Source organism: Marmota monax, unplaced genomic scaffold (genome assembly GCF_021218885.2).
Source record: "Marmota monax isolate L192 unplaced genomic scaffold, Marmota_monax_Labrador192_F-V1.1 WCK01_AAM20220418_F8-fsc00752, whole genome shotgun sequence".
In the NCBI taxonomy this organism is placed as follows: domain Eukaryota; kingdom Metazoa; phylum Chordata; class Mammalia; order Rodentia; family Sciuridae; genus Marmota; species Marmota monax.
The window spans coordinates 24495-47402 of record NW_026692011.1 but is presented as its reverse complement, the minus strand read 5'-3'; the positions used below and the strand labels follow the sequence as shown (position 1 = coordinate 47402).

General features: G+C 43.2%; 2 protein-coding genes across 2 annotated transcripts in view; one reads left to right on the top strand and one right to left on the bottom strand.

Annotated features, from left to right (window-relative positions):
• The first annotated feature begins 126 nt into the window (after positions 1–126).
• On the top strand, positions 127–14477 carry LOC124097289 (claudin-23-like). Its single transcript, XM_046451736.2, has 3 exons — positions 127–1950; positions 9557–9650; positions 13043–14477. Exon 1 carries the CDS (start codon positions 867–869, stop codon positions 1749–1751), a length of 885 nt encoding a protein of 294 aa, XP_046307692.1. The 5' UTR covers positions 127–866; the 3' UTR covers positions 1752–1950; positions 9557–9650; positions 13043–14477.
• LOC124097306 (prolow-density lipoprotein receptor-related protein 1-like) overlaps positions 7607–22908 on the bottom strand; it is a 39776-nt gene continuing 24474 nt past the window's right edge. The window contains exons 15-29 of the mRNA XM_058582024.1: positions 21946–22075; positions 21521–21705; positions 20541–20727; positions 19792–20010; positions 19218–19401; positions 18073–18274; positions 17818–17982; positions 17142–17342; positions 15614–16163; positions 15100–15225; positions 13475–13585; positions 12323–12484; positions 10927–11404; positions 9255–9363; positions 7607–8563 (exon numbers count right to left, since the gene is read on the bottom strand). Of these exons, the coding sequence (XP_058438007.1) occupies positions 8534–8563; positions 9255–9363; positions 10927–11404; positions 12323–12484; positions 13475–13585; positions 15100–15225; positions 15614–16163; positions 17142–17342; positions 17818–17982; positions 18073–18274; positions 19218–19401; positions 19792–20010; positions 20541–20727; positions 21521–21705; positions 21946–22075 (3039 nt within the window). The 3' untranslated portion in view covers positions 7607–8533. The remainder of the gene's footprint in view (positions 8564–9254; positions 9364–10926; positions 11405–12322; positions 12485–13474; positions 13586–15099; positions 15226–15613; positions 16164–17141; positions 17343–17817; positions 17983–18072; positions 18275–19217; positions 19402–19791; positions 20011–20540; positions 20728–21520; positions 21706–21945; positions 22076–22908) is intronic.

Sequence of the window (22908 nt, the reverse complement as noted above, 5' to 3'; positions counted from 1 at the left end):
AACACCCTGGCTTTGATCCTTTTGAGTTAAACTTAGTCGGGAAAGCGGAGCATTTACTAAACAACTTGATTGCAACATTTTTGGGCGCGCTTCTCGCCTAGGGCTTCTTCGGTGCACACCTGTCCCGCGCATCCCAGGCAGCTGGGCGCGTACGGTGCCGCGCACTCAGCAGCTAATGGCCGCAAGTCGACTGCGCAGAACTAGGGGATCATCGGAAAGCAGCTGAGAGTGCAGGGAGAAGCTAATCTGCAGGGGGCCAAGCAGTGACCAAAGAAAACTTTCAGAACTGAGATCCGCTAAAAACCCGGGAAACTGCGCAGCAACCAAGACCCGTGGTGCTACGGCGGCGTCACCGCCCCTTTCCTTCCCCGCCCACGGCCTGCCAGGCCCCAGCCTGGAGCCAGGGGCGGGGCGACCTTTGCTCAGTCCAGGAGCCATCCCAGCCGGGCGGGGTCAAGCGGTCTGGCTGAGGGCGGGGTGTCCGAATCTCCCCGAGTCCGAGGTCTCAGAGTGCCAGGTGGCTCCGGAGCTTCTCGCGCTCACCTCCTGCCCCTCCCACCCAGGCTGGGTTTGGCCACCCAGTCCCGCACCTGGATCCGCGGTTTCGGTCAGACCCGCCCGCGAACTGGTTTCGATTGGGGACAGGAGCGGGGCGGGAGGGAGGAGCGGCCAGGATGCGAGGAGGGGACTAGGGCGAGCCACGGAGTGGGGACAGACCCGTGCGGGAGACAAAGAGCGGCCGGAGAGAGCAGGGCGCAGCGCCACGACCCAAGGAGGCGCCCGAGCTGACTTCGGGGGTCAGAAGCCGGAGGAGCTTCAATACAGAAGGCAGCAGGAGAGCCGTCGTGCGGCGGGAGCTCCCCGGGATGCGGACGCCGGTGGTGATGACGCTGGGCATGGTGCTCACGCCCTGCGGGCTGCTGCTCAACCTGATCAGCACACTGGCCCCCGGCTGGCGACTGGTAAAGGGCTTCCTCAACCAGCCGGTGGACGTGGTGCTGTACCAGGGCCTGTGGGACATATGCCGTGAGCAGAGCAGCCGTGAGCGCGAGTGTGGCCAGCCGGACCAGTGGAGCTACTTCGAGGCCCAGCCGGTGCTGGTGGCGCGGGGACTCATGATCACGTCGCTGGCCACCACCGCCGTCGGGCTGCTGCTGGCGTCGCTCGGCGTGCGCTGCTGGCAGGAGGAGCCCCAGTTCCTGCTGGCGGGCCTCTCGGGCGTAGTGCTTTTTGCCGCGGGCCTCTTCAGCCTCATCCCGGTCTCCTGGTACAATCACTTCTTGGGGGACCGCGAAGTCCTGCCCGCCCCGGCCCAACCGGTCACTGTAGAGGTTAGCTATAGCCTGGTGCTGGGCTACCTGGGCAGCTGCCTATTGCTGTTGGGAGGCTTCTCGTTAGCGCTCAGCTTCGCGCCTTGGTGCGAGGAGCATTGTCACAGCTGTCGCAAGGCGACCCCAGCCGGGCCGCGCCGCAGCAGCATCAGCACAGTCTACGTGGACTGGCCAGAGCCCACACTTACACCGGCCATCAAGTACTACAGCGAGGGCCAGCACCGGCCGCCACCCACCGAATACGGTGCCACTCGCAAGCCCAAGGTCGGTTTTCCCATGCCGCAACCGCCGCCCAAGGCTTACACCAACCCGGTGGACGTGCTCGACGGGGAGGGGGGAAAGGCAGCCACCTCCCAGGGGGCATCCTCACGCAGCACCCGGCCCTGTCACAGATCGCTGCCCTGCGATTCTGATCTGTAGACCTCACCTCCTCCTTCCACCTGCAAGGCGGAGACCCTGGGCTTGGGAATGCCTGCACCATTCTACCTTGAACTTGCCAGCTGAGAAGCAGTCTGACTGGGGATTGGAACCCCATCACCTTCCTGAAACTGGTTGGAAAGGCGATCTTCCTTTACTGTGACCAAACTAGGCTCTTTGGCTCTTTGGACGTTTAGTTCAGGTTAGGACAGTTTTTTGTTTGTTTGTTTGTTTTCAGAATTTCATTTTTCTTTGCTGAAGGAGAGAAAGGTTTGTATCGTGTTAACAACCAGAGACAGTAAACAACAAGAAAAAGTTGAAATCAACAAAAAAAGAGGCTCAAAACTGGTTTAAGTGTAACTTGAAACTATAGTATTCTAACACTAATGAACTGGTTTAAGTGTAACTTGAAACTAGAGTATTCTAACACTAATGAATCTTGGATCAGTATAATCATTGCATTTTATTTTTCCTTTGCTTTTTAACTTCTTGTCATGCCAACTCTGGAAAGGCCAGTGTATTTCTGGTTGTGTATGAACCCAGGCTCTTTAAGAGTCATGAAAATGCCAGCAGCTTTAGTGGCTTTTATTGAACAAAATAATCTGGGTAACTCATGCGTACATCTCTTCTTGTGTAGATAGGATTTATCATTTTTATCACTTGTTTTGGTGTGAAAGGTCATTCAAGAGCTTCTCTTCCAGAAGCAAGGTAAATGAAGGCATGCACACAATACTGTTTTCTTCCTTGAATACCTCACCCTGGACACAGAAGACTCTAGATTTAATATTTTTTTACAAAATGGAACCTCATAGCTACATTTGGTAAAGTAGATATGTATATATCTTTTATTTATAAATAAAAAAATTAAACATCAGTTTCAGTAGGCCATGAAAGCTTTCTATACCTCCAGTGCCACTTTCGATAGTTGCAGCATTCTTGACTAACTATTTCCTGGCTACCTAGACACTGCTTCTGAAATCTAGCAGTCAGACCTTTGCACCTCTCTGCATTAGATTACAAAAAGAACACCCCCACCCACCTCAATCCCTGATTGCTTTTGTTTCCAGGTTTGTGCAGCATTCTGTACCAAGCCAAGGCTATTGTTGAAAAAACTAGAAGTACAGGTTTCCACTTGAAGTGAGAGAAATCTTTTCCTCTTCTTGAAGTGGTGCTTAAAGTCACAGGTAGGAAGCTCTGTGTTCCACTAAGGGGACTAAATCTCCAGGAGGACTGGCTTTCATTCCAAGTGGTTGACTTAAAGGTACCTTTCACTGAACTGAATCTCTTTTTTTAAAACATGCAGTTTAAAAGTGGGAACCATCAGTTCAGTAAGCACTGACTATATCGAGAGCTATGATGGAACCAATAAAAACATAGCTGCTTGTGCAGTGGACACAATGACATGCCTTCACATCCCTGTGATTCTGTAGTGGAATCACCTGGGGTTTTGTTTGTTTGAGATCCAACTTGAAGGATGGGTAGCCCTATCACTTTGGGATCCTTTTCAAATTCAGATTCTGATACTATAGGTCTGGGGACTCTGAAACTGATTTCCCAAGTGGCTTCTAGGAGATGTCAAGGCTGATGGTTCAACGGACCTACTTGGAGTTGCCAGGTTTTAGTTAGGACTTTGCCTCAAATTAAGTTTCAGTCACTGCTGGCTGTTCATAGACCTTTGAGCACCTGCCCAGGTGCATTTGGGGACTTGCTGTGGGAGCTGAATCAAAATGGAGCAAAGGCAGCTGCTCTTTTCAGCTAACACTTCAAAAGGCAGTCATTATTGCCTCTGGGAAATCAGGTCCTTGCATACAACATAGAGAGCCCAGATTTCTGGCAAGTACTGAATCTCACCTGCATCCTAATTCCAAATATTTCTAAGGAAACCTTGGTAAAAGCAAAACTGGTGCTTTGTACGTTTCACTTTCCCTCCTCTCTCAATTATTTCCCACTGGCTTATATGTGAAACACCCTTTCTCTGATGATTAGGATTTGATTACTGAAGAGTTAAAATTCTATGTTTGCCCTATCAACAGAAACAAGTCCAAAACTCCATTTTTAAAAATGCAAACTTTTGGATATTGTTATAAAAGTGTTCAGGATGGCACGGAGAGAGGCTCCTGCATCCCACTGGGATCTGTTTTTGGACTGAAGGCCATTCTCTGCCAGAGCAGCACACACTTGGCAGGGGCTTGAGACAAGGTGTGGGAGGAGGTGGAGTCTCAGGAGTCCTGCTGTGGGTGAGACTAGAACTTGGTACTGGCTGACCTAGCAACTGCATGGCAGTGACCCACTAGTGTAGAGTAACACTGTCCCCCACCCAAGCTCTTCACACCTGTTTGTGATGTGCCATCACAGCTCATTTTTAACCCCCTCAATCAGCATACCAAGCACGGGTCGCCACTTAATGCCTATAGGCTTTCCAGGATTACTCACATTATGCCTAGAGGACCAAGAGATCTGGGCAAGTGAAGCAGAAACTGCTTTAAGCCAGCTCCTGTTCTTCCTGTCCTCCAGTCTGCTCTCCTGTGAATGCCCACATCCTCATTAAGAAGGGGTGTGGGTTTTAGCATGTGAGCTGTTTATCCACTGCGGGGGCTGTGGGTGGTGCTATCAGGGTGTTTCAGCAACCACCATCCTCTTCGTTGCATAGATCACTCACCCAGTAAGTTTTGGGGACACCTGACATTTTGCCAGCACATTTGTGGGCACCATGGAAAACAACTATTTCGGGTCCTGTGGTATTCTAGCATGAGAGGTATTGTACAAGTGAAAGGAAAAATGGAAAAGCAGGGTCCAGAGATGGAGGAGAAAGGATGATAGATTAGGAAAAGTGGTGAGGGAGGAGGTGAGATGGGAGATGTGAGCAGAAAACTGTTGAAAAAAGAATGGGGAGCATTCAAGGCAGAAAGAACAGCAAACCCCAAGTTCCAATAAAGTACGAGTAAAACACTCATACTTCATTCTATAATAGTGTGGTAAAAACAGAAAAAAAACCCAGTGGTACAATTGAGTAAGACTGAATAAATCCAAAATTTACCCCTTACCAGATTAGTTTCTGTAGAAGTAAATACAGTCTGAACAATTTCTGAAAATGCTCCAGAATCAAATATAAACAATTCGATGTGAGTAGCTGATGGAACCCTCTGTTCATCAGGGTATAGACAGCCCCACAATCCAGTAGACAGGTAAGTAATTAGAACCTAAGAGCCTCAATCACATTCTCAGGGGTGCTGGAAAAGTTTTTCAACCAGGGTCTCTCTCAAAAACCCACCCATCTTCAGTCTGACCCTCCTAAAGTGAAGTCTTTGTCATTCATCTCTTTTAAAAAGCCTTCAGGATTCCCTTAAGTGTCATCCACTTAGCTCAAACTACTTGACTTGGCTGAGGCCTGAGTTTTCACCCTGGTTACCTTCCTGAATCAGTTCACATTCAAAATGACTCCCTTCCCCCATCAGCTTAGAGGTGTCATATTTGAACATATCATTTACATGTGGCTTAACCTTTGGTGCTTTTTGGGGTTTTACCTCTAAATTGAAGGTAAAAGCATGAATAGTTCCCGTTTATCTCAGTGTCTATGAGCAATGTATGAGGGTTACCTCTTAAAGTGTTTTCTGTACACAAGAGCTTCCTCCTCTCATACACACATGTGCAAAGTGATATATAGCCCAAGGCCACTGGCCCCAAAACCTAAGGGTGGAGTCACTACTGATGAGGTCCATCTCCCCGTGTGGGAAAGAAGGAAAATAAGGGACTCAATTATTACTTCTTGTAAAACCTTGTTTGAAATTCTCACCCAGATGTCCCAACAACCTCCACCCACATTCCTCTATCTGGTCACAGGCATAGTAGAATGACCTCCTCCCACCAATCTTCATTAAGCAGGACTGAAGACACGGAAATAAGGTTGAATTTGCTCAAATCAAGGAAAATATAGACAAGACTCAGCATGGGTCTAGGGATGAGTAGGGGACTTGATCTTTCAGTGGGGCCCATGGAGAGAATGGCTTCAGACTTAATTATGTCTTTACAATTCTTGTCCAACTGGTCTGCCCAAGTTACACAGACTGACAAGGACGTGAGCCAGCAAGCAGTCCTACTTAGAAACCAGGGTGACTCTAAGATGGAGAGAAAGCCTACAAGGGACGTATGTACATTTCACACACTAAGCATTTTTATGATTCCTATGGCAAATGTCCCTGTCACCTCCCTTCTTAAACCACTCATGCCAGCGGTTGCATCCATCATTAGGCTGAAGGAGGCTAAAGGAGGTTACTTAGATGTTCCCGGAGTTTAAATGACATATGCCTTTAATGTAAACCTTGCTCTTTCTGGATTTTTCCGTCATATGTAGTACTGGACTGAATTAGATATCATCAGAGGGCTTCTCTAACTTCAATACTCTGAAGGTGACCATTAAAAATTAGATGAGGCCTGAAGAGAAATGAAATTTGAACAGTGGAGGCTGGGGAAGCTGATTGACCTATATAATTCTGTTGTCAGTCTGAAAGCAACAAACTCCATATTCTAGTTCTTGATTTCTCTGAATTCCATAAGCTCCTCCCGCCCAGGAGTTAAGAATAGTAGAGACTTAATATACATCCTCCCACCATGACCTTTTCCCCCTTGTGTCCTAAGAAGAATTAGTATAAGTTCTTGGTTTAACTCTTAATTGCTATCAGCAGACATAAAAAGTTTTGTGTAGGGCTCTTTGAACCAATTAGCATTTATAATTCTAAAAAATTCTTATTTTTTCCAGAAGAAAACCCAAACCTATCACTGTGTTAGATAAGTTGAGTTTCTAGAAGGAAATGTGGATTTTACATCTGCCACAGGCTTACTGCTCCATCTATTAGGTGTAGATAAATTAAGAAATTAAGAGAGCTCATCATAAAAGAAGGCTCTTGTAGTTGATAGTATGACATTTCTACAAACATAGAAGATAAAGTGATGAAATTGGCATGCTAAAACCAGTTCAGGGAATAGGAATGGCTAGGAATTATTAAATGTAAAATCTGGAGTATTCATTTTTAAGATTAAATCTTTTCATGAACTATTCAGAATGTTCTGTAAATTCTTGAATGGGGAAACAGAATGTTAAACTAGATTCAGGTGAGATAATACACTCACAGGAGATCAAAGATAAGAATAGTTATAAATAGACCAGGGTGGGGCAGGGAGGAAAGGTGATACTTGCTATACTTAGAAGATTTGGCTGCCTGCAGTCAGCTCCATTTTTCCCAAGAGGAGGAAATGGCAGGTGTTTCTGGGTCCCAAACTGGAAAGGGAGCCTGAAGAGTGGGGCTGGAATAGCATTCCAGCTCAGAGCCTACAGAAGCAGGCTGAGCCAGGTGGAACACACACCAATTGATGTAGGACTTAAGGTCCAAAGGAGACCAAGGCAGCAACTCAAACCTGGGCAGAGAAAGAGATAATACTGTTGTACATGCTTTTGAGTTTGATCCTTTCATGTCATTTTTATGTACAGGGAAAAGGCAAAGACTTGCCAACGACAAAACTGACTGCGAGACTGGCTTTTGGAACAGGGATAGTAAGAAAAATCTAATTCTCTCCATTCCTGAGAAGGGCTGAGAGTGCTGTGGCGCTGAAAGTCTTTCTCAGGCACAGCTGAGCACCAGCCAGAGACTCAGCCTTGTCTCAGCAGGAAAGGGGGTTCCTGGGCATTTGTCGTTCAGGTCAAATTGATCTTTACTTCAATTTTTTTTTTTATGTTTCATTGAGAACACAGTTTATATATTACCCAGAGTAATATATAAAATTATACTTGGGGATCTATATGAATTTATTCACCAAGACACTAAATATGAAAAATCTAGATCCAAGCAAGAAAAATTTGCCAAATAAAGCTGTTTATTACAATTGAGACTCATGTTATTGGGTAAAAGTGCTATGCTATATACAGACCTTTTCATTTTCACTCCATGTTCAATTGGCCTGTTGATATAGGTTATTATAATCTCAATTTTAGCACTGGCAACACATTCAGGACTAAATGGTTTGTCCAAGGCTGCTACTATCCAATTTTAGACAATACCCCATCTTCCATCATGGATTCAGAACCCTTGGATTCCTCACATGGGTGTGAGGTCAGTAATAACCCAAGAAGACAAACAGAGGTGTTAGCAGTCCAAGTACCTGCATGTTCCCCCAGCAGGTAAGAGCTAGTTGAGGTGAATTGGGGCACAGCTATACTCTGTTGCTGACTACAGTCTCCATCCACTTTATTTTAAATAAGCCCTGGACAAATCATGTGTCTGAGCTGCTACATCTGTAAAGTATATTAACCTGTTCTAGTATTAGTTTCAGAATTGAATAAAAGCACAATAAAAACAACTTTATAAATCTTAAACAAAAATGAGTACTCAACAACAAAATTTATCTGAAAGAAGAAGTGGTAGTGAACTATCATTTGAGCATTTGCTACTCTGCAGAAACTTGGCCTTTCTCCTAAAAGGCAAAGAGATCACTATCTCCGGTAAAACTGGAAACAGGCCAGAGGATTAACTAGTAAAATCCTTTAAATCAGTGTTAGAGCCAAGATTCCAACGCAGAACTTCTGACTAGTACTGGGTCAGATGCTGTGGGATTCAAAAGGCTCTGTGTTTCTAAAACATATTAACAAAACTAGACAACTTTTTCCAATTTAAGAAGCACTTATTTTAATAAGTCATTATGATTTACCACAAGCTGTTAAGGAGGTTAAAACAGTACACAACGAAATGTATAAACGATTTTCACTGGAATGTTTCAGTTCCATTTTTATAAGCTCAGTCAGTTTGTAAAGAGGTGAGCAATTCCTAGGGGAAAGGAGAGTTGGAGTTAGATATTATATGTTGCATGAGCCCAAAGCAAAGATCAAGGATGTTAAACTAGGCAGAAGTCAGCAGAGATTACAAGGGGACCTAAGTTTTAAGGGTAATGCAAACCCTCATAACATCCTACCCCACCCCACCATGTGGAAGTCCACTAAAAGCTAATTTTTGATTGTTATTACATGCATGTTTCACCTTGTTCAAGCTGTAGTTCTTTTTTAAAAAAAATATTTTTATTTCATTAAAATTTTTTTTTTCATTATCAGGGATTGAACCTGGGGGCACTCAAACACTGAGCCACTTTCTCAGGGTTTTTTTTTTTTTTTTTTTTTTAATTTTCTTAGAGACAAGGTCTTGCTGAGTTGCTTAGGGCCTCATGACTTGCTGAAGCTGGCTTTGAACTCTCGATCCTCCTGCCTCAACCTCCCAAGCTGCTGGGATTACAGGTGTGCTTCACTGTGCCCAGCTCAACCTGTAGTTCTTTAAACCAGAGTCTAAGGACAATAGAGCCAACAGACAATAGCTTGAAACATAACAGCAACATTCACCAAAAACAAGAATCCCTTTAAATAAACAGTAACTACTTTCACTGAACAGGATTTTTTTCAAAAGGACATTTCTTTAACCACATTTCACAATCCATTAGAAAGAGACTTCCCAGCTTTCCTCAGCATACCTGTTCATCGTAGGCTTCATTGACAAAAATCTCACTATTCATTAGATTTTCTTCTTCCTGGTCATTTTCTTTATTATAGGTCAAATTTCTTGATGATGCTGTGCTAGTTCTAGAAATCAAAAAAGCAAAGTTAAAAGAACTGTTCCTTGAGATAGATGCTAAGATTGGGGTATGATTAGAAAAGGCCAGCTTATCCCCTATCAAAGATAGTTGCTATAGAAACTATGCCTTATTTTAATCTAATGCCCACTTAAAAGTAAATGATCAGGAATGTACAATACTTCAATTATTCTTTGTTACAGGCATGCACTTAGCTTCAAAAATGGCATCTCTGCTCAACTGAGAGAAGCCACGTGATTGAAGTCAACCAGAACTGGATCTAAGGACAGGCACATGGTAGGTGGACAACAGTGAATGAGAAAGCAGGTGAACGCAGCAGAAAGACCTGAGGTGACAATCAAAAGCCCAAGGGTTACATCTCAGGACGGTGATGTTAACCAGTTAGCCATTAACCAGAGATGCTTTGGGCAATGGCCTTTTCCTCTCAATCTGCACAAGGAAGGCAGGACAGAGAGGTAGCTTTTAAAGCTTCCTTCATCTTCACATTTCTTCATCTGTACGTCTTTTTTTTAATGTTTATTTTTTAGTTGTAGTTGGCCACAAGACCTTTATTTTATTTATTTATTTCTATGTGGTGCTGAGGATCGAACCCAGAGCCTCGCACGTGTGAGGTGAGTGCTCTACCGCTTGAGCCACATCCCCAGCCCCACTCTGTATGTTCTTTAGTGTCCCTTTCTCAATGTGTTTAGTCAGTGTCTTCCATCACATCTTTTCTACTCTTACTTTTTCTGAAATCTCATTTTTTATTCCTGCTGTATCTTTAGGGTCTGTCTTGCTTTGGGCCCAAACTTAGCACTTGTGCTTTAAATAATTCCTGAGTTTATTTCACCTCTAGTTATGGACTAAATGGTGATTCCCAAGTGCCTAGCATCCATATGTTGAAGTCCTAACTTCAAATAACCCAGAATATGACTGTGGGGCCTTTAAGGAGGTAATTAAGTTAAATAAGACCATGAGGGTGAACCCTAATCCAGTATGACAGATGTCTTTATAAGAAAAAGAGATTAGGACACAAACACACTGAGGGGAAGACATGAGAAGACACAGGGAGGAACTGGTCATCCATCTGCCAGAAGAAAAGCCACAGAAGAACCACTCCTGCTGACACCTTGATCTTGGGACTTCCAGCCTCCAGAATGATGAGAAATTAAATTTCTGCTGTTTATGATACCCAGTCTCCAGTATTATGTTATGGCAGCTCTAGCAAACTAGAACACCTCCTAACAAATATTACCTCCAATCACTGGCACTGACCTTACTGCCTCACTGAAGGGGAATTTTCTCACTTAATTTCTCAGACTCTGCCACTGACCATGGTTAAGACAGATTTTTACCTGCATAAATACCTCAGACCTCATACAGTAGTGCTTACCTCAGGTCTCAAAGACATGGTCCCAATTATTGTTTCTCCAGGGTATCTAATAGGTAAGACTGCTTTACCACCCTAAGTCCTTCCTTAAAAGACAGATTTCTAGCGTGGACTTACGTCTTCAACTCCATTAATATCAGAAGCTAATACAATTCTTCCATGGAAACACGAGCTGATACTTACCGTTTTAATTTGTGCTCTCTTCTGAAATGTAGAAATGCCCCCAGCGCTACCAGAACAACTGATAAGGCAGTGGTTACGCTGAATGCTATGTAGCCAGGGGTGGGTCCATGTACTGCCTCCTCACAGAACTCTCCACCATATTCCCTCAGACAGCTGCATTTTCTCAACTTTCCTTCTGTTGTACAGATTCCCCTCCCATTACAGAAATCACGGCTGCAGGGCACATGTTTTGCCTTCTGAGAGTCCTCGGGCTGAACAGAAGCCCCTCTTTCCTTAGTTTCTGGGGTCTTGCTCTCTCTGGCAGGCATCAGAGTGGTTAGTGGGTTTGTGACAGGATCCCTCATTCTTTCTGGGCCTGGATGTCCAGGTGTGGTGGACTTGGTAGCCTGGGGAGGTCGGGAAGCTTTTGGAGTCAACCTTTTGCCTGCTTCTGACTTTGTAGGTGTTGATGTTGAATGAGATTTACCTGGTCCAGTACCTGTAAACACAAGAGGTAGGTGATACGGGTAGAGTTTACACACACACACACACACACATACACACACACAAACACCCTTTTATTTCTTGTGGCAGGGACTCATTACATTGCTTAGGGCCTCACAAAGTTGTTGAGGCTGGCTTTGAACTTGCTATCCTCCTGCCTCAGCCTCCTGAGCCACTGGGATTATAGATATGTGGCATGGCACCGGGCCTACCATTGCTTTTAATTAAACAAAATACTGTAAAATCATACAGATATAGAGATATGAGGTGTCCCCCCAATATTGTCTCCTATGTTAATGCAGAAATATTTGGAGGTAAAATGATTTGACGGTGAGAACTTTAACCTGATCAGCCCATCCTAGTTTGAATGGACTAACCAGGCAGTGATCATAGGCAGGGTAGGGCACGGCTAGAGGAAGTGACCGCAAGGGGACATGCTCTGGAGGGGTTCGTCTTCCTTGTAGCCCCTTCCCCTTCCTCTCCCTCTGCTTCCTAGCTGTCACGAGGAAAGAGGTTTCTTCTACCACATCCTTTGAGCATGATGTTCTTCCTTACTTTGGGCCCAAAGCCATGAAGTCAGCTGTCTGTAGACTCAGACCTCAAATAAAATTTTCCTACTCTAAGTTATTCTTGTCAGGTATTTTGATGAAAGCTGACAAAAAGCTAATGGTAGAATCAACTCTGAGAATCAAAATTCATTTTCTTTCCTATTTAAGAGAAAGTGACTAGGGTTTAATAGCTATTGGTTCTTCCAGATAGTCAGATTTTCTAAGAAGCAAATTTAGATTGAGAAGTGAGTGAGAACTCTTCACTGTAAGATTCCTGATTCCATTTCCAAATCTTTTTCGTTAGCGGTTATGACCAGTTTCAGCGTGACCATCACAAACTTGCTCCGTGGAAATGCATTTCTCACCATCCTTACAAGATTTTGATGACTCCGAGCATCCTGCAGACTCAAAGCATTTGTTTGCATCGGCCAAGTAGTACCCACTCGGACACTTGCAAGTCTGTCCCTCAGGGTTTGGTAGACAGATATGGCTACATCCTCCGTTGTCCTTTGAGCAGCTGTTACTACCTGTGGATCCACCCCACCCCCAAACATATTGAGTTAGATTAGGTTTCAGAAGAATCTGTGGTTAATGAATTGAGCCCACATTGTTGACATTAATCTCTTGATTTTATCTCTTCTTACTTTATTAAACCCATGATCACCCTCCCAAAGTATTCAGTTAGGTATTCCAATTGTGTCTATGAGATAGTAGAGAAAAACACATGATCATTCCCATGTTGAAATTTCATGTATTAGTTAACATGAAAAATAGATACTAGTGTCAATGAATAGAATAAAGACTAGCTCCACGTTTGGGTTAAAGTGGTATTTCAATTATCCTGTTGTTGTTGTAACCCAGTGCACAATAATAAAATTGAAAATAGAACCCAAGTACTATCATTTGGGTCACAAGTGTCCCCTAAATGTTTCTAAGTTAAAGGCCTGGTAAAGGCCAAAATCCACAGTGTGACACTATTGAAAGAGATGGTGGAAATTTTCAGGGGAGTTATTTAGCTTTCTGGAGACATGCCTTTTAAGGAGACTGTGGGACCCTGGTTTCTTCTTCTTCTCTGTTGCCTCCAGGCCACAAAATGAACAGTGTTGCCTTGCCACATGTTCCTGGCCCCGAAGTAATGAGACCAAACCAACCATGGACTGAAACCTCTAAAACTGTAAGCCAAAATAAACCTTTTATCTTTATAAGTTGATTATCTCAGGGATTTGTTATAGCAATGAAAAGCTGACTAACACACTAATTCTACCAGTGCTCAGGCTAGTGAGTTTACTACTTGATTGTGAATACTACGTAAGTAATGGGACTAATTATGTACCTTAACCAGTTTGTGTAGAAGTACATAAGGATAAGAGATTTACGCAGGTCTACAGGAATTTGCCATAGAAACATTTTAACATTTAATGGGAAACACAAAGATATTTCCGAGAGATATGGGATGATGGAGTATTCCAAAGTTCAGTAGATTACAGCACTGTCATAGTCACTGCAAGTTTACCTACCTTGTTGACTAAATTTACTGTAAACTTTTAAGTCCACAATCTTCTGGTCTACTTGGAACCACCGATTTTCTAAAACTTCTGTTTTGCTGTACCAAACTTTAGTGATTTGGGCTAAAACAAAATCCAATGAAAAATCATTAACAAAAACAAAATTCTATCTTAAGGCAACTTCCTGGGTAAAGAACATGGTTCAGTATGAATACTTTCATTCATTGGCCTAAACCCCAGTTGAGTAATGACAATTTTACAAAAGAGACACATATTTTTCTAAACCTTATTTCTGGAAGAGAAATAAAAACCATTATATACTTTCCTCCATAATAAAGTCACATGTTTGTAAGCATGACCAGAATATCCATATATGTCCCATATATAGTGAGTGAATATCCATATATAGTGAGGATATGTGGAGGCACATTCAATGCTGGATCCATGCAATTAATGAGTAATGATTTTAAATACTATTCTAGAACAACATTTCCAGAAATGGCTTATCTGCAACAAGAGTTACCATGGGATCTTAAAATAAGATGGCAAAGGTCTCATGATGTACCTAATTAGATATCGAAGGTCTCACAATGTACTTAATAAATTAGCATCTCTCAAGTAGGAGCTGAAAACTTGTTTTTTTCCTTCCAATTCTGATGTGACTAGCCCAACTAGCCAATGGACTGGCATTTGAAAATATAAAGAGATAAAGATTTATCATAAACAGAATTTTATAGTTTCTTTAGACATGAGTCAGAAATTTATACACCAAAATCTAATATATATAAAAACAATACACTAGAACACTGATTTAGTATAATCCCTTTGAAATAAGAGAAATTCCATGTTAGAATGCTTGTTAATTTACTTAATACTCTCAAGGGTACTTAATCAACCAAGAGAGGTACTGTCTTCATTTTATAGGTAAGGTATTAGAACGACTGATAGCAGGCATACCACCTAGTTCTAATTCCTAGCCCAGTTCTCTGTGTACTATACCATGGCTATAGCTTGGATAAATGTTATCCAAAGGTCCACGTGTTGAGGTGGGATCCTTAGCCTGTAGCTCTACTGGAAGGTGCTAGAACCTGTAGGAGGTGGAGCCTAGTAGAAAGAAGTTATATCATTAGGGGTGTGCCCTACAGAAGGGGATATTGAGACCCTGGGCCCTCCTCCTCCTCTGTTTCCCCCTCCAAGAGTGAGAAACCTCCTCTACCACATGCTGCTACCATGATGTTCAGGCCCCAAGGCAACAGGGTCAAGTAATCATGGACAGAAACCTAAGAGACCATGAATCAAAATAAACTCCCCTTTTAAGTTGATTATCTCAGGTATTTTGTCTCAGTGATAGAAAATTAACATAACCATGGTATCATCAAAAGCAGAGAGCCTCATATGAAAGTCAGGAATTTCAGGAAGAAAGGAACTAAGCTTATTCATAGGAACAAAAACCAAATAACTAGAAGTTCTCCCCAAGTCACGGAATCACTGTTACAGTATCCTTTTCCAGAGTAGTTTTTCTTCCAAAGGCCAGATACTGCCAAAGACTGGTGCTAAGCCCTAGTAGCAGATACTCTCTGGATATCCAGGAGTAAATTCAGATCACAAAGATAATTGGATGGAGAATCAAGACCTACCATCATCAGTTGTTGTCCAGAACATCATGCCTTGACCAAACGTAAAGAGGTTAAGGCCCTGAATCCCTTGGCGGTCTACTCTGTGTCTAGAGCCATCTTGTTGAATACTTTCTATGAGTCCTCTTCCTAGGAAGAGAGGTTCAGTTAATTTCATTTGGCCCAAACACCCATCCTACATCCTGTAGCTCTATCTGCCATGTCCTGCCTCCCCTCCTGTCTGCCATGCCTTCTCTAAAATCAGGTCTGCTTCATTCATTCCTCTTTAACAGCGATACAACAAGTTACACATGCAGATTTCTTAAGTTCTCAATTTTTATTTCACGAGAGGAACTGCATGACTCTGTGGGCTATGACATGCCACTTAGGACGGGAGAAGATTGTTTAGGATGTGTTGGTAGAAAATGTTCATGCAGAACAAAAAAGCTGATTGAAATTGTGGCTGAAGACAAGAGAGCCAGAACTTCATTATTTCACTCTGGCTTCAAGGTTTAGGGTGCCGTTAGCAACTGCTTACCAGTATCAGCCCAGTACAGGCGGGTCCCTGAATCCGAAAAGGCCAATCCCACAGGCACCTGGGATTTCCGCCATAGCATCTTCCTCCTGCTGCCATCCATGGAGGCACATTCAATGCTGGAACCACGCTTCCTATCATCTAGGGAACCCAGGTCCACGAAGCACATGACTGCAGTAGGTGGGTGGAGCACCACAGACACTGGGCGGTAAAGATTTTCACTGAGCAAGACAATAGGATACTGGGCTTTTAAGGAACCTACACTGATACGCGGCTGTTCACTGTCAATCCAATATACGTTTCCACTCAGCCAGTCCACAGCAAGGTCAACCACAGTCCCCTTCACAGAAGTGATTTTCCTCCACGCAAGTGTGCCAGGATCTTTAAGCCTCAGCAGCCTGATATCACCATGATTCAACTCTGAGAGATAGAGAGTTTTTTCCTGGACGATATAATCCATTGATGCAAGCTGGTCCACATTGGTAAAAGGAAGCATTCTATGTTCTGGTAAAGTTCCTTGTCCTGGGAAAGCTTTTAGATTTTTCAGATACACCTATGGGGGGAAAAAAAATTTAGGACGGTAGAACTGAATTGGTCTAGTCTGACTCTTCATTGATTTTGCATTAACATTAGGATTCCTAAGTTTCAGATTTTCAGATATTCTACCTTCTGAAAGCAGAGAGAAGTTCTTTTGCTCCCTTCCTAGAGCTTCAAGGACTGAAACTTCCTAGAATCTATGTGTTTTGAAGATTTGTACATCTCTTGAATGTCTTCCTCTTTAAATGAGATTCTACTAGTGAATTTCCAAAACCAATCTTCCACCCCAAAATTTCTTTTTTAAAATACCAAAGTTGACAAGTCCTCTGGATGGTAGAGGTTAGGGGTGACTTGTTTGTTATGACTATCTACTCCTATAATAATTTTTTTTTTTGTATCAATGATTGAACTCAGGGGCATTCAACTACTGAACCACATCCCCAGCCCAATTTTGAATTTTGTTTAGAGACAGTGTCTCAAAGAATTGCTTAGTGCCTTGCTTTTGCTGAGGCTGGCTTTGAACTCAGATCCTCCTGTCTCAGCCTCTTGAGCCACTGGGATTACATGCAGGCACCACCACCAGGCTCTCCTCCTGTAACTTAAAACAAGTTTCTTCATTAGATGAGCTTCCTCTCCAGGCTAGAACCTGCTGAGCTGCTTGTATGTAGAGTGTCTCTGCATCATCAACTAGGTCCTTGGACAACTAAGCAAAGGTAAGCCCACTCTCAGATCTCTACCCTCACTGTGTTCTGGTATACTAAGAACTTCTTCAGGGAATTTTAAGTAGGCATGGTCTTCATTCAAGTATTTTGGAATACCTTATTTTGGTCATGATGGCAAGCAGCACATACCGAGTACTGAAATTTAAGTTGTAGGTGAAGAATATTCCAAGGGAAAGGGCCCCTCCCATTGACACCTGTATGTGGAGAATTCAAACACCCACAGTCTGAAACAGTCTGTTTCAGATATGTAAGGAAAAGCTTGGGAACAGTACCTGCATGATAACTGTGGGTAGTACAAGAAACACAAACGCAGACTCCTTGAGTGGGACACAGGTGGTTCCATCATCTGCAAGCAGGAGCCCCACTGGACAATGACAGCTCCCCTTGGATCGTGGGCTCAGAAGGCACAAGTGAGAACATCCAGTGTCCAGACAAGGATTAGAAGACCTGGGCTGTAGCACCTCATGCATTATCTGGAAGAAAATAGCCAGTTGCTGCTATGTATTACTGAATTCTTAAAAACAGAAAAACAACATGAGTAAATTCTTCTCTCACTTGTTTATTTTTATAAATAAATATTTATCTACTTATTTTAAATAAGTAATTTTTTTTCCTAGCCTGGGAAAATAAATCTAGGTTCATGGATGCTAAGTACACACTCTACCACCGAGGTACACTCCAATCCCTAGTTTTTAAATTTTTTTTTTAGTTGTAGATGGACACAATACCTTTATTTATTTATTTTATGTGGTGCTGAGACTTGAGCCCAGTGCCTCACACATGCTAGGCAAGTACTTTGCCACTGAGCTACAGTCCCAGCCCCTAAATTTTGCTTTTTAATCATTATAGATGTATGTCACTGTTTGGTATTTAGGCAGCTCATGTAACTCATATGTACAGCCTTTCTGGGGAGAACTAGGGGAATAACTTAAAGAGCATACTATATACCTTGAGTCCATAGGGCTGTCCAGAACGCTTGATGAGGACAGCCCTGTTCTTGCCTGTCATCTTCTGCACACGCTGCACTGTTCTTGTCTTCATCTCGGACCAGAAGACTTCATCTTCAAACACAGCAACTGAAAAGGGGTTCTTGATTTGTGTTAGCTGCAACATCTAAAATGGTGAAGGTGACTTTTCTAGGGTGAGTTTTACATACGAGACACATGACATTTCAAACAAGCCTAATGTCAAAAGGACACTTACACTAATGCCAGTACCATCTAGGTTGGCAGAGCCAATACAGTGAAATTTGTCATCGGACCAGAATATCTTCCAACTTAACTGGTCGAGGGCTATGCTAGTTGGCCGTCCAAGACCTTGACTGATGAGTATTTTCCTGTCACTGCCATCCATTCCGGCTTGCTCTATTTGAGGTTCTTCTCCAATTTCGGACCAGTACATTAATCTGTGCAAATAAAAGTCAACTTTAAGATAATGTATTGCCTTGCCTTATAGAATATAAGGTCAATGCATTCCTTAAAACACTGTTTTACAGCTCAGTTATTTTTTCCTTCAGCGTTAATTGGGTCCAAGTGCACTTGTGAAATATTAAAGTACACTTTTCCTTGACATTTCATGGTGATTGTTTAGACATCATTAGAGGGTATAGTATCTATCACAACAGTGATACATGAATTCTGAGAGTACATTAGTGCCTAGCCTGGAAATATCCAGGGAACCTGCCAATCTTTCCTTGGCTAAAAAGTAGGATAGTTTCATGGGCATATGCATGTCTTAGACTTCATTCTTAACCATAGGCTATTAGATGCATTGAAAACTACTGCCCGTTTCTGGAGGACCATGTTGATAGATTCCTGGTTAAAAGTATTAAAAAGGTAAGAAGGAAGAGAGAGGGTACCCAATCTGGGTTACCTTTGGATCTTATTTCTTGTATCTTTTTCTTATATTTGCTATCCATAAGGCCTCCCAGTGAGGATATGGGAATGTTAACTTTAAATTCTTTGCTTTTGCAGAAGGAAAAAAGATTCTAGATGGAATAAACCAAGCTTGCCAAAAACTCATATTATTGTAAATTTCACATTTTTCTTAGGTTCCACACTTACTCATAATTTTAAAGTCATAAAGGTCCAGAGGTATATATGTCTATTTGAGCAGAAAAAAATATAGGTGAGCCACTGAGCAAACAATACTTTTATCTCATTTTACTGAAATTAGATCTTTTTCCAGAGTTTCTAAGATTACTTTTGTATAGCTGACCCATATCACTATAGATCTAAAGTTTAGTAAGTTTTCCATTCATTCTGTGATAGGGAACACAAACAACCTAGAACTAAGGAGGAATAACCAATTTCTAGGTCTTGACCAGTCATTCTGACACCTGGACTCACCCATTTAGGGGATCCAATGCCAAAGATTGGGGCTGAGTCAAGTCATCATCCAGGACAATTGTATACTCAGATTTCCCTCTCCAAATGGCAGTCAACTGAATGGCTAAAATCTGACCAGCTGTCCCATCAGTCCAGTAGAGATTCCTCCCAATCCAGTCGACCATTAGACAGTTTGACTTTATACCTGAAGAGAAGAAATAATTTAACATGAGTACACTGTTGAGTGGCAACTTTTACTAGGTTTGAGTTCAAGGGTTCTGGAATTGTACACCATGTTAATTAATTTTCCATCTCCTATATGCATCTCCAACGCAGCAAATCTTTAAAATTCTCCCCCCTCCTATAGTAGATGACCATTAGAGATAATGGTCACCAGCTGATATTTTTACAGACCCTCATGACTACTGAGAACACCATGCACCTTTCCATTTCCTACCAACTAGCAAGCCTTGGCCTCTTTTAGCAAAAGAAATATGATCAAATTCATGTTTTGAATGTAAACAGCCACTCGTTTTATTTTTTATGCAATGTGTATTTGATAAGCATGGAATGGAAGCCTTAAAGGGTGCAATACCTTTTACCACGGTCCCTTTCTTTTTAGTGTCCATACTTATCCACTTTATACTTTCTGCATTGAGATCTGCCCAGAAGACTTTTTGATCCACTAAATCATAGTCAACAGAGAAAATAATCAGGTTCTTGTCTGTGGTTGCAAGAATATCTTCTTTCAAGCTTCTCAGTCCATAGAGGAATAGGTTAAACTGAATTGCAACAAGCAGGACTGGTTCAGCACCTGTCAAATAAGAATTGCTTTCAACAGTCATAAAGGAATTTGAACAGTAAAAGCCAGCACTGACTAATGAATTAAAGGACAAAGTAGTCTCTTGCCTTCTCACTGACAGGGCTAAGATGCCAACAAGATGAGTAGTTCTTCATGATGTAATGGTTAGAATAATAACCATAGTTAAAGATACTTAGAATTTTTTTTTCCATTTTAATTCTCTTCTAACTAAGTATTTGGGAGCAGGCAGACCAGAAAAAAATGCTCGACTGTACAGGTAAGGTTGAGTCATGGTTACAAATGCCAGAATTATGGTTCTGTTACAGTGACATCTTATTAGCAGGTAGTTTCAGATTAATTCAGTGTGAAATGCAAGGTTTGAAGGGATAACTGTGGGGAGGTTCTTGGCTCTTTTTTTGAAGAAAAACAAGCAGGAGCATTTAGGATATAAGAAAGACAGATTTACATTGGGATTCCTGGAAGATTTAGGAACTCAAAGCTCACAATCCAGGGCTCTGAAAATATGTGCAGCTCCAGTGTACCTGTCGCTTTGCAGGTATGGCCATCAGGCTCCAGCAAGTAGCCAGGACGACAGGTACAGATGTAGGAGCCCTGGGTATTGACACAGGTCTGACTACAAGGCCTACTACCCGACTCCTGGCACTCATTCACATCCTGGCAGATCCGACCACGGCTCTCCAGCTGAAAGCCTTGCTCACAAGCACATATCTGAAAGAGACAAGAAGACATTAAAAATTTCTGAAGACAGAACAACATTGACAAAATGGCATCAACCTTGGAATGAAATGTGTACGGGGCTGTGTTGAATTCTGACAACTCAAACTGTTCTAAGAACCAACTTTATATTTAATATAGTCAATTCTCTTTGCCTTATCAACCATGCCACACCCCTTATACCCTTTTTACCATCATGGGTCCAAGTTCAGCCCAGGACACCCAGAGCCTAAGCAGGATCACTGCCGGGAGGGGCATGCAGACTTATCTAGCTGGCTGTCTACCAACAAAGATGCCAGTACAACCCGATACCAGAACAGTTTTTCCCCGACTTGTCCATTAGAATCAAGTTCACTGTGTTCTGCCAACCAACAATACTAACTAGAGCCCAGACAGTTCACCATTTAAGGGCAGGTCAGATTCCAAATACTCACATGGATGCAACTGTTTAGAAGCAGGTAGACAATTTCCTGCAGCATGAGGGGACTGTTTGGCTCTTAGGACAATCCACAACAGTTCTCACTTAGCCCTCCATGTCATTTAGAGCTCAGATGGTCATAGTTTCTACAAGCTGAGTGGCAAGGTTCCAGGAGATTCGAGATAGGAAAGGAGCTAAAAAAAAGTCTCACCGGGAGCCAGAAGGCTCAGGCAGATCAGTGGATGGTCAAGACAGCTCTGCTATGTAAGACTTAAGAGGTCAAGGAGCACTCAGGGACAACCTGAACGAGACCACTGCCTACTTTCCCTAGACCAAGTTTATAGCTGCTAAAGAACAGAAGCAACTCACAGGCCCGGCTGGGGACGGGTAGCAGGTGTGGGAGCACTGTCCTGGGCTGCAGGCTGCCAGCGAGCACACTCCACCTTCATCAGAGCCATCAGAACAGTCTTCCTTCCCATCACACACCTCGCTGAGGCTCAGGCAGGCATCGGTGCCGCACCGGAACTCAGAACCCAGGCACTTCTGAGGGGGGCCTGCAAGGGATGGCTTCTTACTTAAGAGTTGTTTTCTGGCCCCCAGGGATCCCTCCCTCAGCATGGTCTCCCTGTGTATAATCAAGATGCCTCCGTTTGAGGAACAGATTTCTGGTTCTGTAGCATGTGCTTGTGAGCTGGTTGCTCATTCCCACAGTTAGCCACCAGCGAGGGGAGCCCTTGAAAGCCAATGACCTCTGCACCCCTGTCCCGCCCACATGGAGGGCTCCCTTTACTTACATCCAGCCTCGTCACTGCCGTCCCTGCAGTCACTGTGCCCGTCACAGTGCCAGGAGTCAGGCACACACTGGTCTCTACTGGCACAGCTCCACTGGGTCGGGCCACACTGAAGCACCTCAGGGTCACAGTCCTGAGGAGACAGAGATGTAGTCAGCAGCTCCGGCATCCAGAGCCCAGAAAGGGAGCTTGGGGGAAGGAGGCTTGGGTTAGGAGACTGCTCTCAAGCCCGCACTTTAAGGAGGCCAGATGGAGTCCAAAATCTCAGAAGTGACATGAATTATGAGAAAGTCTTTCTGTAGCTGGAGTTTAGGATATCAAGTAGTGGGAAGCAACGTCTAATTTTTGACACACAGACCGATTGGGAAGCCTTCATTTAATTTAAGAAACAGCAAAAGAATTGTTCTAGAAACACTGATGCAGAATTCTGCCTGCCCTGGGTAACACATACCCCAGCAAATTAACACTGAGCATATTTTGCACCTACACTGACTTGGGTACTCGAAGGGAGAGGGACATCTATGCACTTGCTAGTCCCTGGAGCCTTTAGATACATTCTCAGCCCCTCTGGCAGGACAAGATGTATCCTAAATCCACAGTTTCTGACGAGGAAATCGAACACTTAGCAATAAATAAGTCCTTGTTGAGGTCACATGCAAGCAGTAGAATTTGAGTCCAAGCTGCATCTATACCATGCTGGAGCTTTAGTAAAATTCATAGTGACAATTAAGTAGAGCTAGTGACAGGGTTGTTCAGTCCTTCAGACCACATATCTAGGTAGGACATTTATGTCATGGTTATCACATGCTACCACTTGCAAATCTCCTACAACACAAATATGCCTCTTGAAAGCATGGATTTCAACAGCCTCCTGTTAACATTTGGGACACTTTGATGTAGCTAGGAGTGGCTTTTTGGGGAGTGATTATGGTGACTTCTCTGGTCTTGCATTTTCCCCAGAAATCA

Excerpts from the sequence above, each read along its gene's own strand:
- LOC124097289 (XM_046451736.2), top strand. The coding sequence starts at position 867 with ATGCGGACGCCGGTGGTGATGACGCTGGGCATGGTGCTCACGCCCTGC.